Below are 15,284 nucleotides of genomic sequence, written 5' to 3'. Positions count from 1 at the left end.
CAAGAAAGGGAATACAGTACAAGCCTTCAGCTTCATTTAACTGATCTTCATGATCTGAAGTCTGGTCTCAAATTTGTTAGATTTATATCCTGCCTTCTCAAAGGAGTGATGAAAGTTAGAGCACGTATATGAGGTGATATTGCTCACTGGAGAATAGATCTTCCTAGTTCTGTTGATTATATGGACTTTTCTAGCACTGGGAGGGCACCTCCAGAACAGGACACCACCTCTGCTTATGTTCTCTTGTCCTTGTCCTGATGAATGAGTTGGGTTTTGTGGCCTGGAATGTTTGTCTTCCTGACACATGAGTATGGCATGAGTGATGCCACTGAGTTTTTTCCTCCCGGAGGTCCTGTAATAGGCAGTAGGAGCAATCACAACTATAATGTGCATATTTGTGGCAGCCTGTTTTGACACTGATTTAAGTTGCTGGTTATGGTCATGGGCAACAATGAGTTTTCTGAATTGTAAAATAGGGTGATTTGCATTGGATAACCTGCATCAGAAACATTTATGCTGTCTGAGAGCAGGGGTCACCAGCCTTTTGGAGCCAGCAGGCACGTTTGGAAGTTAGAGAAAGGGCCATGGGTGCCGGTCACAAAATGGCTGCATTGGGTGTGTGACATAACACACAATGACTGGCATGTTTAAAATAGAACAGGAAAGGAGACAGGAATGCAAAATGGTGTGGGTATTGCCCATCAATGGGGAGGAAAGGCACCTTAGCTGTTTGCACCTCTCTTCTGTTCAGAACAGGTGGGATGACAGGTGTCTAGGTGCCAGGTTGGCGAATGCTCTCCTAGAGAATGATCTAATTTAGCATTTTAATTTTACTTGTATTTAGTAAACAAAACTAAAATTTTTGAATCTGAAAGCTTACCTCTTATTATGCTTACAATAACGTCCATTCATTGTGTTCTCTTCTGCATTGGAGCCACAATATAGCATGGTGGCTGCTAGATTATTCCAGGACAAAAATTTATTTTGGATCTGAGCCTCACTCTGAAAATCTGATTGGGCCAGATTTGGAGGCTTCAGTGGATGTTGTTGGATAAACCTTAGACAGATTGTGAGTAACAGGGCCCAGGAGGAGAACATGACGTAGGTGTGCATCAGGTCAGTCTTTTTGGTGAAAGATTATGAGGAGCCCGAAAAAAGAGTAAATAGAAGTATGAAAATGTGTTTAAAAGCCGCACGCCCATTAATGAAGATGGACCAGAGGTTAATGGATACCACAAATAAGGGTCCTATCCTCATCAGCTTTATAGTCCTGTCCTCTGGATTTTTGTCCCATGTTTTGCAACATTCTGTAGAAGTGAGTTCCAACGAGCATTCATTTATTGTTGATAGAACTTTTGTTTTATTTTTGCCTGCTTCTGCTCCAAAATATTTTGGAATTGCAAGTAGTTGACCCATTGGTCCAAGAGAATAAAAGGCACAAAATGGGTACGTATTTGGTTGCAGCTGCTCTGCTTTTCTGTTTTGAGCACCAGCCTTTTATTGATATTAATAATAATAATAATTTATTTCTACCCCGCCCATCTGGCTGAGTTTCCCCAGCCACTCTGAGCGGCTTCCAACAGAATGTTAAAATACAATAAATATTGAGCAGATAATATCCTCATCATCATATTATGATTTCTACCCCGCCCATTTAAATTTGGGAGTTTATTCCTTGGGAACAGTTTGACTCTTAATTGCATTGTCAAGCTTTCAGTTAGTCCTTGCAGACACTAATTCTGTGTCGTAGCATAGGTAGTTTTTTTCAGGAGGAAACAGATTTTTTTGAAAAATAGAAAAAAATGCTACATTAGGACTTCTTTTTTCTTTTCCAGATTGAAAGTCATTCTGTTACTTTAGAAACATAAAATATAACTATGGACAATTTTAATGGGCATAAAATTATCACAACTAGCATATTAAAAATATAGTGTATCCAAACAATTATTACAAACAGAATTTACTTTTAAAATAATATTTATTTGTGTTTGTAACAAATGGAGCAACAATCTCCTGAACTGTTTACTAGTTTATGTGGAAAGAAAAAAACCTCCACAAAACAATTTTTAAAAATCCAGAAGTAACAATTATTCATATTTCCTCTCCACAGTGTTAAAAACAAACAAACATTCTCATAAAAAGAACTGAAGAAAGAAGTGGGACTAAGTTTCAGTGAATAGGCATGAAATTTATTCAGAATCATTTTCTGAGCTGTAATTAAGTACCGGTATATACTTTCAGGCCCTTTTTGTTGCTCTATACTGTATTTCTTCCAGTGCTTTGAGGCCTAGTGAAGAGGAACAGAACCAATGCATACCACACGTATGCAAAAACAAAACTGAAACCTTTCTCTTTTCTGATAACAACAGCACCTCCTAAAGGAAGAAATGTATCTTGTTCTTGCATTGGAGAGTTGAGTTTGTAACCTGGGACTTGTTTGTCCTCACAGAAAGTAGAATAATCTGATACCCTATTAGAAATGATTTATAAAATATTTGAAGCCCTTATCTTAAAATATTTTATTCATTTTGTTTAAATAAAATATTCCATAATCTCTTTATTATTTTCCCGGAAAAAACAAAAAAGGCTTCAGGAAAAAAACGGGGGGGGGGGGGTCGGTGGTGGTTTTTTCCGAAATTTTCCTGGTTTTTTCCTGGCCTTCACATCTCTAAGCATAGGTTGCTCCACGAGAAAAGGAAGATTGGCACAAAACATTTTAAGTGCCCCATTCTTCCACCTTGGTTTTGTATATTCCAGAGTAGCAGCTGTATCGGTCTCTTGTGGCAAAAATGACGTGGGATCCAGGGACTCATTGAAAATTAACAGATGCCTTTTTGTATGAGGACTTAGGAGTTGGTGACTGTGTCAACAATGAATCATGGCATCGTAGAGTTAGAAGGGGCCTCCGGGGCCATCCAGTCCAACCCCTTGCAATGACAGATGGCCACCCAAGCTCTGCTTAAAAACCTCCTAGGAAGGAGAGACTCTTGAGAGTCCCATGGACTGCAAGAAGATCAAACCTATCCATTCTCAAAGAAATCAGCCCTGAGTGCTCACTAGAAGGACAGATCCTGAAGTTGAGGCTCCAGTACTTTGGCCACCTCATGAGAAGAGAAGACTCCCTGGAAAAGACCCTGATGTTGGGAAAGATGGAGGGGAGAAGGGGATGACAGAGGACGAGATGGTTGGACAGTGTTCTCGAAGCTACTAGCATGAGTTTGGCCAAACTGCGAGAGGCAGTGAAGGATAGGGGTGCCTGGCGTGCTCTGGTCCATGGGGTCACGAAGAGTCGGACACGACTGAAGGACTGAACAACAGGAAGGAGAGTCCACTATTCTTCCTAAGCATTTCCCACACTGTTTAATGAATGACGATTTACTGTGCGCTGCCCTTGACTGAAGGGGGAGAGGACAGGTCCCTGCCCTGAGCGGCTTGCAGTCCAGGGCTCACCTGCTGATGAAGGGAGGAATATGCAAAGAGCATTCCAGCCTCGGCCAGGAGCCGCTTTCAGGCTGGACCCCGAAGCCTCCTTGCCTGCCTGCCTGCCTGCCCAGATTCACTCTCGCGCGCAGCCGCGCTCCGGCCTCTGCGTGAAGCCCAGGGGCGGGGCCACCGAAACGGAAAGCCCTGCCCCGCTTCCCCGAGCCGGGGGGCGGGGCTTCCCTTGCCTGGGGCTTTCATCATAAAAGGAGGCAGGTCTCCAGGTCAGGGGGCGGGGCCCGGCGACCGACCGCCTCCCCCGCCAGCCTATCCGGGCGCGCGGTACCTCTGAGGGGCGCAGGCCTAGCCCAATGAGCTCGCTCCGAGGGCCGGGCGGGGCTCTGTGCGGCTTGGAGGGGAGTGGAACGGCGCTGAGGTTTTTGTTCCGGGCCCGGCCGCCGCCATCTTGTGTCCGAGCGGGTCGGAGGAGGAGGAGGAAGCGGCAGCAGCGCGGAGCGGTGACTCGGCAGCAGCAGCGGCCGCGGCGGGGCCTGACACAGCCTTATTGGTAACTGCGGGGGGGGGGCGCTCTCAGCTTCCTCGCTCCCCATGACCATAGAAACAGAACCCTGCCAAGGTGCCTGTCGCCATAGAAACAAGGACTCTTCCCCGGCCCCCCCAGCCGCTCTGGCCTCGGCCTTAGGACCCTCCTCGCAGCCCCTCGGGCTCTCGCTGCTCCGTAGGGGGGGGGGCGGACCGCCTTTGAGGAGCCAGGCTAGGAGGGGGCGGGGGGCCCTTCCGCGTTTCTGTGTCACCCGCCTCTGTCTCGTGTTCGCTTCTTTCAGAAATGCCCCCCGCCGCCACTTTCCCCTTTTCTGCCAGAACTTGAAAGGAGGCGGCGCCCCCCCCCGAAGCGGGAGGGTGCGTCGCTTCCTTCTCCGTCCTCGCGTGACGCGCCTGGCCGGGACGCCCCTCCGGGAAGTGCCTGCGGCCTTAGCTGCTCTGGCGCTTCGGCCTCGCTTCTTCCTTTCTCTTTTTCCCCAGGATGGAGGGGGCGGGGATTGCAGAGAAGAGCCAGGATAAAAAGTCCAGGGGGTCAGTCAGCTGGGAGCCATGGGAGCAGGCAAGTGCGGGGCTAGCGGTGGGGGGTGGGGGAGACGGGGGCGGGGAGCATTTTAGCGCCTCTCTGTGGCTCCTGGCGGGGGCGAAAGGGATTCATTCCAAGGAGGAGGGAGCCCGGGGTCTCTGGATACCCCATCCTTACCATTATGGTGGAGGTGCAAAGCATGGGACGAGGCAAGTAATAGACTAATAGCTCTTTCAAGCGTGCCTGGAGATGGCATGCCTTTGAAGGAAGTTTGATTTGGGGTGGGTGCTGCTTTAGTCTCGGAATAGAAATTTAAGCTGGTAAATAATTGTAAAATATTTGTTATTGCTTACAGGGTTGTGAGGCTGTACAGGTTTCACAAAACCAACCAGCAACTTATTTTGCTCAGGTGTCCTCCTTCTGCATAGATATCCACTTCCCTGTTAGAATCATAGAGTTGGAAGAGACCACGAGGGCCATGCAGTCCAACCCCCTGGTTAGGTCTCTAGGCTGGAGAGCATGGGAACTCAGGATTGTTGCCTCTTTATCACTGATCCATATCCCTGTATTATACCGGTATGTATTGCAGGGCAGTTTGAATGTAGCAGTAGGTCTGGCAGGCTGTTGCCTGGAAGAAATAGTGCCTGGCTTACCCTGAGCAAGAGGTTAAGTCAGGGCTAGGCAACCTAAGGCCTGGGGGCCGGATGCGACCCAATCGCCTTCTCAATCTGGCCCGCGGGTGGTCTAGGAATCAGCGTGTTTTTACATGAGTAGAATGTGCCCTTTTATTTAAAATGCATCTTTGGGTTATTTGTGGGGCATAGGAATTCGTTCATTTTTTCCCTTCAAAATATAGTCCAGCCCACCACATGGTCTGAGGGACAGTGGACCGGCCCATGGCTGAAAAAGGTTGCTGATTCCTGGGTAAAGTAGAGAATTGCCTTCCTTACTATGATCCTTTATTGGCATCCTTTGTTAGAATGGGCTCCAGTGTGTAAGATAAATGGCAGCTGGTTGGGTGTGGCTCAAAACAACTGAGTGTCAAAGTTCTGAGAGAACTTGAACATGTTATATGAGTGACCTGATTTTCTTGATCAGTAGTATTGTTAACTTCTGGCTAACCTCAGCCTGATACAGTATAGTCTAAATCTATAGAAAGAGAGAGTAAGGATCTTAGCTTTATTCTCACAAGGGTTTGTAGCAGGAAGGCTTGGAAAGGAGGAGAACTTCATCCTTGGTAAGGAATCATCTGTCAATTCCACCTCATGATTCTTTACTCCTACCAAACTACTTGCAATAGACTGTTTCCATCTCCCCTAATCTTGAGTGGTCTGCTTATAATAAGCAAATAAGGTTGGTGGAATTTTATTCCTCATCCTTGGTACAATTGGAAGGCTTGTGTGCTAAAGTTGCCAGACTGAAGCCACATTGATTTATATGTCTTACTCTTCTAGTGTTTGCATGGAATGGCTTCTATTTCGGTTATGCTTTTAAGCTTACCGTTCATAGGTAGCATTCAAAAATTAATCCCATAAGCGGAAGCCTGTGCAAGGACTTCCACTTGTGCAACAGGGATTTCCCCCTTCTATCGCCAATACCCTGAAATTGGCTCATGGTGTTAAGAAGAACCCCCAGAACAACGTGCCAGGGAGGAGTGGCGGGAGTTCTGTCTAACAAGCCCAAATGATTGCACTGATGGAACAATAGCTTTAGCACAACATTGAATTCCACCCAACATGTATTTTGCTTTATTGCAGAAATAGTTTGAATCTCCAGAATTAATTATGCGCTTGTTCGTCCTGAAATGCTTATGTACTATGATGTCGAGCAGAAATAGGTGCTGTGTATCTAGATGGAAACTGGACTGCAGCATCTTTCCCACCCACATGTCACCCCCTTCCTGGTGTAAATAGCCCACAAGAAAGTATGCGATAGTTTTGTGACATAACTGGAAAGGGGGCAGGAGCTAAACCCCTACATATGCTAAAGCTATTTTTGGTCATCTTCATACTATTCCTTGCTTTTTCCTGTAGGACTAATTGCAGTCGCTAACAGTCATCAATAGGTTTACCATACTCATTGAGTCAATCACGCATCTCCTACTATCCTTCTGAGAAATACCCCACCCCACCATCCCACTATATATAAGGGTCTGGTGACTTCTGCTTCAGAGTATCTGAAGAAGGGTGTTTGCACACAAAAGCTTATACCCAGAACAAACTTAGTTGGTCTCTAAGGCAGGGGTAGGCAACCTAAGGCCCACAGACGGTCTGGGAATCAGCGTGTTTTTACATGAGTAGAATGTTTCCTTTTATTTAAAATGCATCTTTGGGTTATTTGTGGGGCATAGGAATTGGTTCATTTTTTTCTTCAAAATATAGTCTGGCCCACCACATGGTCTGAGGGACGGTGGACCGGCCCACGGCTGAAAAAGGTTGCTGACTGCTACTTATGGGACGCAGGTGGCACTGTGGTCTAAACCACAGAGCCTAGGGCTTGCCGATCGGAAGGTCGGCTGTTCGAATCCTCACGATGGGGTGAGCTCCCGTTGCTCGGTCCCTGCTCCTGCCAACCTAGCAGTCCGAAAGCACGTCAAAGTGCAAGTAGATAAATAGGTACCGCTCTTGCAGGAAGGTAAACGGCATTTCTGTGCGCTGCTCTGGTTCGCCAGAAGCAGCTTAGTCATGCTGGCCACATGACCTGGAAGCTGTACGCCGGCTCCCTCGGCCAATAAAGCAAGATGAGCGCTGCAACCCCAGAGTCGTCTGTGTCTGGACCTAAAGGTCAGGGGTCCCTTTACCTTTAAGGTGCTACTGGACAATTAAATTTATTTCCCCTAGAATTTGTTACTGTGCTGCTTCTGAAGAACCTCTGAGTAGCCATAAACCCTGTGGCTTTGCCTGATACCCCATGGACAAAAAATAATGAGATTCATGCTTGCCCTAGAGGAAAAACCCGAATGTGGGTAAATGGCTACTGGCTTGGAGGGCCTGAACTGTGTGTACTTAGTCTTGTACACGTTGCCATACTTTCAGGAGTAAGCAAGTGTATATTTGCTGTGACTAGACTATCCTTGCTATTTGAGCTTAGTATGTACAATGGTTATTTTTGCCACACTGCCCCCTTGTACAGTGGTACCTCGGGTTAAGTACTTAATTCGTTCTGGAGGTCCGTTCTTAACCTGAAGCATACTTAACCTGAAGCACCACTTTAGCTAATGGGACCTCCTGCTGCTGCTGCGCCGCCAGAGCACAATTTCTGTTCTTAAGCAGAGTTCTTAACCTGAAGCGTACTTAACCCGAGGTACCACTGTACTAAGAAGTTTGTGCTTAGAATTCATATTATTGAAGTATGTGGCAAGAAATTAAAATGAAACATTTTCTATTTCTTATTCTCAGCAGTTATTTAATGCATTTCAAGTTTTCAAAATACTTCAGAGCCATCATGTCAGTAATCCTTTTGTAAGTCCAAGGTAGACTGTGTATAGCATTATGCAGATGCAGTGGCTGAAGAACCTGCTGGGTGAGATTTAATTAAGTTTTACTCAGAGTAGACCCATTGAAATTAATGGACCTTGAAATTGAATGCCCCCCACCAAATTTGTGGGTAGGGTTAGATTTGTACTGGCAACATCCTAGCCTAGAATTCCCTTTGCTAGCTTTTAAGGTACCTCAGTGCTCTTTTAAAAAAGAAACGAAGTTAGCTTCAGCTCCATTTCATTTTCTGTTTTGGTAAGCCCTTTCTTAAAATGTCCCAGCCTTTACCTATAGTGCCCCAAGACACAACAGCTAAGTCCCAATCCTATTTCCTCTCTTCTCTTTCCCTGCCCTGTAACCTTTTAGATCTAGGGTACTCTTTTCTTATGTGTCACATTCTGTCAAGATTGAGCAGATTGAAGGTTGCCTTGCCTCTTGGAAGGCTGCATTTGTGCTTCTTGCTGATGTGTATTTCAGATCCTGGTTTTCTCCTGGTTGAAGAAATGTAGTCACTTGTCACCAACTTGCTGTGTCACTGTTGGCTTCCTGCATGGGGTGCAGAGATGCTGCTAGTTAATTTAATCTCAGCATATGGCGAAGCAGCAAGGTGCTGTTGAAATGGATGCTCATTCATTGAGCTAGTGGAAGAGCAGGGTGTGGCTCTGCAGCAATGCAAGCAGTTGTTTATGCTGTGGGAGTATAAGGACAGAGCTGTAACTGGAGTGCTGGAACCCAGGCTGCTGTCCCAGCTGTCTTGTCTCGGGACCCAAGAATAAAAGCAGTACTTGTGGATGAATTTAAGCGGCCACTGTACAAAAGAACTGGCTTAAGGACACAGGGCACTGGGATTGGTGTTCAGGGAGGAAGTAGGAATATAGTGGTCTTTCCCTTCATCACCACTGGTTTGTGATGCTGGATGGTATTTCTTCTTCACTTCTCTTCTGCCTGCCTATGATCTCCCTATTAACAGAAGGTAGATGATGGTCTGTTGAAAGATCATTGGCCAGTTTCTAGTGGACTACTTTGTGCCTGCCGGGAATCACTGCAAAAAATTCTGAGCTAGGTGTACCTTGGGAATGCTCTTTATGTCCTGAAGCAAGTATGAATACTCAGGATTGCTTTGTAAGTTTTGAAATGCATAAATGATAATTTAGGTCAAAAGAAACAGTAGACAAAACAAGACCAAAGTTGACCTGCCTAGGGTTATATGAAGAAACTTGTTTGAACTCGGTCCACTTGGATAAATTCACACATTATAAAAGCTAATGAATTACCTCAATTCAAGTAAGTGTAACTGCATATAATTCTAAGAGGTTTTCAGTATAAGCTGAGAACCTGACCACAACTCCTAGGGAATTAGTCCTGCTGAATTCAGTGGGGTGTAATTTCTCAGTAGGCACATATTAGGATCTACCTGCGTAGCTCCAGTGGCATAGAGATTATTACCATTATCTCTGTTATATGGTGTGACCAAGTCCCAATTTTCCACTTAAAGTTCTTTGTTGGTCAGCCAAGTCTCTACAAAATCTCCCTGTTGGGAGAGTTCTTTGGACCTATAAAGAGAGAACCTGATTGCATTCTGCTTTTCCTTGATCTTTCAAGGCCATTGCTTGGAAATTCCGAATGATCTAACCTTTGCCAGCTAAGGCTGATTGTTTCCCAGCTGACTCATATCCAGCCCCTCCCTTGCCAGCCCTGTCTGTGTGACTTATGATTCTTCCTGTACTGAGCTGGAGAACTCTGCTGGGAGGGAGCAGCCTAGAATGAGGTCATGTGGTTCAGATGTCCACAGGGGTGGCATTGAGATTTAGCAGCTTTACACAGTGGGTTAGTCTAAGATTTCCTTCTCAGTAACAGCAGGTAACAGGGGTGTCTTTTTGTGTTGACCTGATAATACAGGACATCTGATAGCACAGAACTCCCTAAGCCAACACTTTGGGAAATCACTGAGTGCTGCAACATCAAGTTAACTGTTAGGACATACTATTGAGTACCTCCAATGGGCTAACATCAAGGGAACCTTCACTTTTTATGACTCATTCATTGCAAGAGTCAAAAGGTTTTGCTTCCTCCCACCCCTTCTTCACATGAAATGACAGTCTTGTATATTTGGGCAGAGCCAGAATTCTGCTGCAAGAAGCCATCACAATCAAGGGACTTTGTGCCCTTGCAGGCTATAGACCAAGCCTTGTATTCTTAACAAGTTGTATTTTCCCCTTTACTGCATTCAGATGTCCAGCTCGCCGTTGTCCAAGAAGCGTCGCTTGTCTGATTCGGAGACGAAGACGGGTTCAAACTGCTCCTCTGGCAAATCCGTACCGACTGATCTGCGCGAGGCGCCTGCCAACGTAAGACTTTGTGTTGAGCCCATTTCTTACATCCTGGATCTTAGGTGGGGAAACTTTTGTATCTGTTCCAAGGAGAAACTAGGTCAGACCCCGCAGTCTTGATATTAGTAAAGGGTCTGTTGCCATGATGGGTGGAACAGAAAGAGGGTCTGTTTGTCACAGGAACTTCTGCAGCATTTGTACAGTGTAGTACTGCACCATCTTTTGCGTGGAGGGAGGGCCACCCTGTCAAGGCTGAGGGTGAGAAAGATTTGACTGCTGTTGTTTCTTGGTGCAGCAGTAGTTTACCTTTTCCTCTGAGGTGACAATTACACGAGAGAAAACGAAAGGGCAGCCTCAGGGATATCATTTAGATGCAAACTAAACATGCCCCAGAATTTTGCACCCGGACCTCTTGCAGCCTTGACAGTGCAATCATCTCCATCTTCCTCCCCTTGTAGATCTCAGTGGGAGCTGTTGGGAACCTTGTTATCTGGAAGCAAATGTTCAAGGCAGCTATCATAAAATCAGTACAACACTCCTATAACTGCAATAGCTGGTTGGGGCTGTCTCTGAATATATAGCAAATGATTATTATTAACTAGCCAAACAACCTGCTTCTACCAACTGTTTGGAGCCTTCAGTTATGCTCAATAGACCAGCATTACAGCCTTAAACCTCAGGCTTTTGTGTAGATTAAAGCAGAGGCTCTCCTGCCCTACCATAATGTGTGCAAGTAGCAGGCAACCAGCAAGAGAACCCTGCTCCTTAGTCAGCCAGTCATTTGGAGAATAAAGGCACCAGCTGCATGACTTACAGCTGCCTTCATTCATAAGTCTGGCTCAGGTCTTGATTTGAGCTGGAAAGGCCTCAAACTATACAGCTGGAAATTCCAATATTGGGATAAGATTATGTGAATGTATAGGCATATAAATATCTTGGTCCCATTTGTTGAATGTCAAATATTAGACGGCCAATATTGCCAAATGCTAGAAAATAGTTGAAAGGGTGGGTGGGTTTGCAACTCTGCTTCCTGACCATGGGCAGCCTTAGCTGTTCCCTTCAGAAACAGACTGTGCGTGTTAAGTTTTTGTCAGCAACTAGGAGGCCTGGAAATGCATGTGTTTTTAAAAAGAATGCTTTGATTTTTCCAGAAAGCTTCAGTAGTCATTGCATTTTGTACTAGTCAGTATTCCACTTATTCTGTGGTACAGTCAAATAGCTTGGGAGGAAAACACTCTGTGTTGGTGCAAGTTCTGCTAGCGATCACCCTCTTGCCTTTCTTTTTTCCAGGGTATGGCCAAGAATGGAAATGAAACGGACATTGATGAGGGTCTGTACTCAAGGCAGCTGTAAGTACCAGAAAAGGGGGGGGCAGGAGTCACTATAATAATAATAATAATAATAATAATAATAATAATAATAATAATAATAATAATAATAATTTATTATTTATACCCCGCCCATCTGGCCGGGTCTCCCCAGCCACTCTGGGCGGCCTCCAACAAATATCAAAATACAATACAGAGTCACAAATTAAAAACTTCCCTAAACAGGGCTGCCTTTAGGTGTTTTCTGAATGTCAGGTAGTTGTTTATTCCCTTGACTTCTGACGGGAGGGCGTTCCACAGGGCGGGCGCCACTACCGAGAAGGCCCTCTGCCTGGTTCCCTGTAGTTTTGCTTCTCGCAGTGAGGGAACCGCCAGAAGGCCCTCGGCGCTGGATCTCAGTGTCCGGGCTGAATGATGGGGGTGGAGACGCTCCTTCAGGTATACGGGACCGAGGCCGTTTAAAAGGAGTTGTGGTGCTGTTCTTCTGTGGCTGTTGAGCTTCAGCCGTTTTTCCGTTGCTGAGAGGCAGCTGAGTGGGGGCAAGATGCCTTGGTTTTTGGTTGGGAAGGCAAGGCTCTGAAATTGACCCTTTGTTCTGAGCAGATATGTACTGGGCCATGAGGCCATGAAACGAATGCAGAATGCCAACATTCTGGTGTCTGGCCTGCGAGGACTGGGCGTGGAGATTGCCAAGAACATCATCTTGGGAGGAGTGAAATCTGTCACAATCCATGATCAGGGTGTGGCTGAGTGGTCTGACCTTTCTTCCCAGGTAGAGTCCTCCTACATTTACTTAAATGGCCTAAAGTGTGTCACCTCTGGTAGGCATACTGCTCCAAACACTTCATACTCTTTCCCCTCACTCTCCAGTTCTACCTGCGTGAGGAGGACCTTGGAAAGAATCGAGCTGAAGTATCCCAGCCACGACTAGCTGAGCTGAACTCCTATGTACCTGTTACTTCTTACACTGGGCCCCTCAGTGAGGACTTCCTTAGCAACTTCCAGGTACTGTAAAGCAGGATGGCAGCTTATCGATAACTGGCTTTCTCTTCATAGGGGAAATGTTGGTTAGGTTTTCAAAAGAGAGGAGGGTTAGATAGCAGGATATAATAATTAGTTTTGAACAGATCAAGGGTCCATCTAGTCTATAATTTTGTCTTCAGCAGTGCTTCTGGAAATTCAGAGGAAATTCAGTATAACGATAGTGGTTGTGATACTTTGTCCCCAGCACCTAGCATTGCCCCATACATTAAGGTTCCATTTAATTATCATGGCTAACAATGTGACATGCATCTCATTTGTGCATATACTGATTGTCATCTTCCTCTCTGTCTGCTCACCTAGTTTGTGGAGAGCCATTTTGAATCTCTTTAGTCTGCTTGGAACTTGGCCATCATGAACTGTTTGTCATTTGGAGGCCAGGTTCCTTCACTATTTCCTTGACTCCGGATCCTTTAGCAATCTTAGATAACACAAGTCCTAATACAAATCCTCATGGAGAGGCAGGGGCTGCACTGCTTACTTTAGAGCTCTAGGCAAAACTGCTGCTGCTTTTCTGTATACTTCTCCATGCTTTCTGCTGCAGTCAGTCTAATCCTGTGGATGCATATAGTTTTAAGAACCAGCTAACTACAGGAATTCGCTGGTAAGAGATTCTAAGAAAAGTAATATTACTGAAAGCAGAGCTTCTTAATTCTCTGTGCCATAGAACAGAGTGGAAAAACCAGTATTGTGGAGAAAAGTCCTCTCGTTGTTTAGCTTTCCTGCTCTGCTAAACACTCTTAACTGCTCTCACTCTAAGAATGAGCCGGTACAGAGCTCAAGATCTGTGGTGTTACCAACAACGGCAGAGTGTGTGTTGCCTAGAATAGCACTTAGAAGGCTCTTTTGTCCCTTCTGCAGGTGATTGTGCTCACCAACTGCCCCTTGGAGGAGCAGCTGCGCATAGGTGACTTCTGCCATGGCAAAGACATCAAGCTGGTTGTGGCTGATACAAAGGGCCTTTTTGGGTAAGGTGTAATTCCAGCTCTGTTCTTTTATCTCTGCTATAGCAACCCTTCACCATTTCATTTGACTGGGATCTCCATCCTGTCTAGCATGGACAGGTTTGAGAGTTCCAGTCTTTATAGCCAATAACATGTCCAGCCCAGCCTTACTGCTTAGGGTATTGTTAGGGTATCAACGCTGCTGCTGCTGCTGCTGCTGCTGCTGCTGCTGCTGCTGCTGCTGCTGCTGCTGCTGCTGCTGCTGTTGCTGTGAGTGTCTGGGAAGACCGCTCCCTCCTCCGGCCAACTCCATCGGGCCTAGGAGGTGGGCCTACACTCACCAACACAGCTTAAGAGGCGCCAAGAAGGGCAGCCTCAGCTCTTACTCTGTAAATTACTATTGTTTGTATAATGTATTTTACATTGTGATGTAGCCAAAGCAAATTCTGAGTATATTGAAAAATGTACTTGGCCAATAAATTATTGTTATTCTATTCTATTCTTTTCTATCAGTGACAGCACTGAGAGTTGGATTGCAGTGGAAATGGCACTGTTGGCCCCTCACCCGTTTCCTTTTTCTTACAGCCAGTTGTTCTGTGACTTTGGTGATGACATGGTTGTGACAGACACTAATGGGGAGCAGCCGCTCAGTGCCATGGTCTCCATGATTACCAAGGTAATTCCTTCCTGAGGCCAGAAGCCACAACCATTTCCTGGAAGGCAGGTGTGCAGTCTTCCTTATAGAGGGCACATGTATGCATTGCCTCTTGCAATGTCTTGCATTGATTTTGACAGTGGAACGGACTCTCTCAGAAGGTGGTGGAGGTTTTTATGCAGAAGTTAGATGGCCATCTTTCATGGATGCTTTACCTGACATTCCTGCATAGCAGGGGGTTGGACTAAACGATCCCCAGTGTCCCTTCCAACTCTACAGTTCTGTGATTCCCTTATTTCTGTACAGGGGTGCCCTGGAGAGGTAACCTGTCTGGATGAAGCTCGTCACGGTTTTGAGACTGGCGACTTTGTTTCCTTCACTGAAGTTGAAGGCATGAAGGAGCTCAACAATTGTGAACCAATGGAAATCAAAGTGCTTGGTGAGACCCTGTTGGTGCCTTGACTAAGCAGAGCAAGTCTTGGATGCCACTTGAATAGGATGCTTGCTGGGGTTTTAGGCTCTCATTAAGTGTCTGGCAAAACTACCTGGATAGATAGTAATGCCTTTCAGTAGTGTTCTAGCGTTTACTTTAATTATTTGGAATTTTAGCTTGCTCTGTCCCCATATACCCTAAGAGGGTTGCAATAGATTAAACATGCCAGAAACAAAAAATGTACAATTAGACAAATGTTAACTCTGACCATCCTCTCTCTTGTCTGCTTTCATGATTGTCTTCCTAAGAGCCCTTTTCCAACCCAGACACAGCCTATCAATCCCTAAATCAACAAACATTCCCATTCTCCAGCATTCCATCCCTAAAACAATAATGCAATTTAAGTCTTCTCCTACTGTTTTGACTTACACCTGAGAGCACACCATTCCCTTCACTCAAAACCGTATCAACCCCTTTACACATAGGCATAGAATAAAATTCATTCCACAACCTGTTCACATCTCCTTTTTTCTCTCCTTCTTTCCCAAATTATAATTTAATCCTATTAAA

At 45.6% G+C, this 15,284-nt stretch overlaps 1 protein-coding gene across 3 annotated transcripts in view; it reads left to right on the top strand.

Moving 5' to 3' along the window:
• UBA1 (ubiquitin like modifier activating enzyme 1) overlaps window positions 1–15,284 on the top strand; it is a 37,981-nt gene that overhangs the window by 12,137 nt on the left and 10,560 nt on the right. For 2 of the 3 annotated variants that reach the window (XM_033173836.1, XM_033173837.1), the window contains 7 exons: window positions 10,215–10,331; window positions 11,604–11,662; window positions 12,245–12,413; window positions 12,512–12,646; window positions 13,544–13,650; window positions 14,212–14,302; window positions 14,588–14,720. In XM_033173836.1, coding sequence (XP_033029727.1) covers window positions 10,215–10,331; window positions 11,604–11,662; window positions 12,245–12,413; window positions 12,512–12,646; window positions 13,544–13,650; window positions 14,212–14,302; window positions 14,588–14,720 — 811 coding nt within the window. Of the gene's footprint in view, window positions 1–3,840; window positions 3,989–10,214; window positions 10,332–11,603; window positions 11,663–12,244; window positions 12,414–12,511; window positions 12,647–13,543; window positions 13,651–14,211; window positions 14,303–14,587; window positions 14,721–15,284 lie in introns of those variants that run through there. The other variant, XM_033173835.1, reaches the window with a different exon arrangement.

The sequence above is a fragment of the Lacerta agilis genome, chromosome 16, assembly GCF_009819535.1.
Source record: "Lacerta agilis isolate rLacAgi1 chromosome 16, rLacAgi1.pri, whole genome shotgun sequence".
Classification (NCBI taxonomy): Eukaryota; Metazoa; Chordata; class Lepidosauria; order Squamata; family Lacertidae; genus Lacerta; species Lacerta agilis.
Note: the sequence above shows the minus strand (reverse complement) of the source record. Positions and strands in the feature narration are given on the sequence as shown.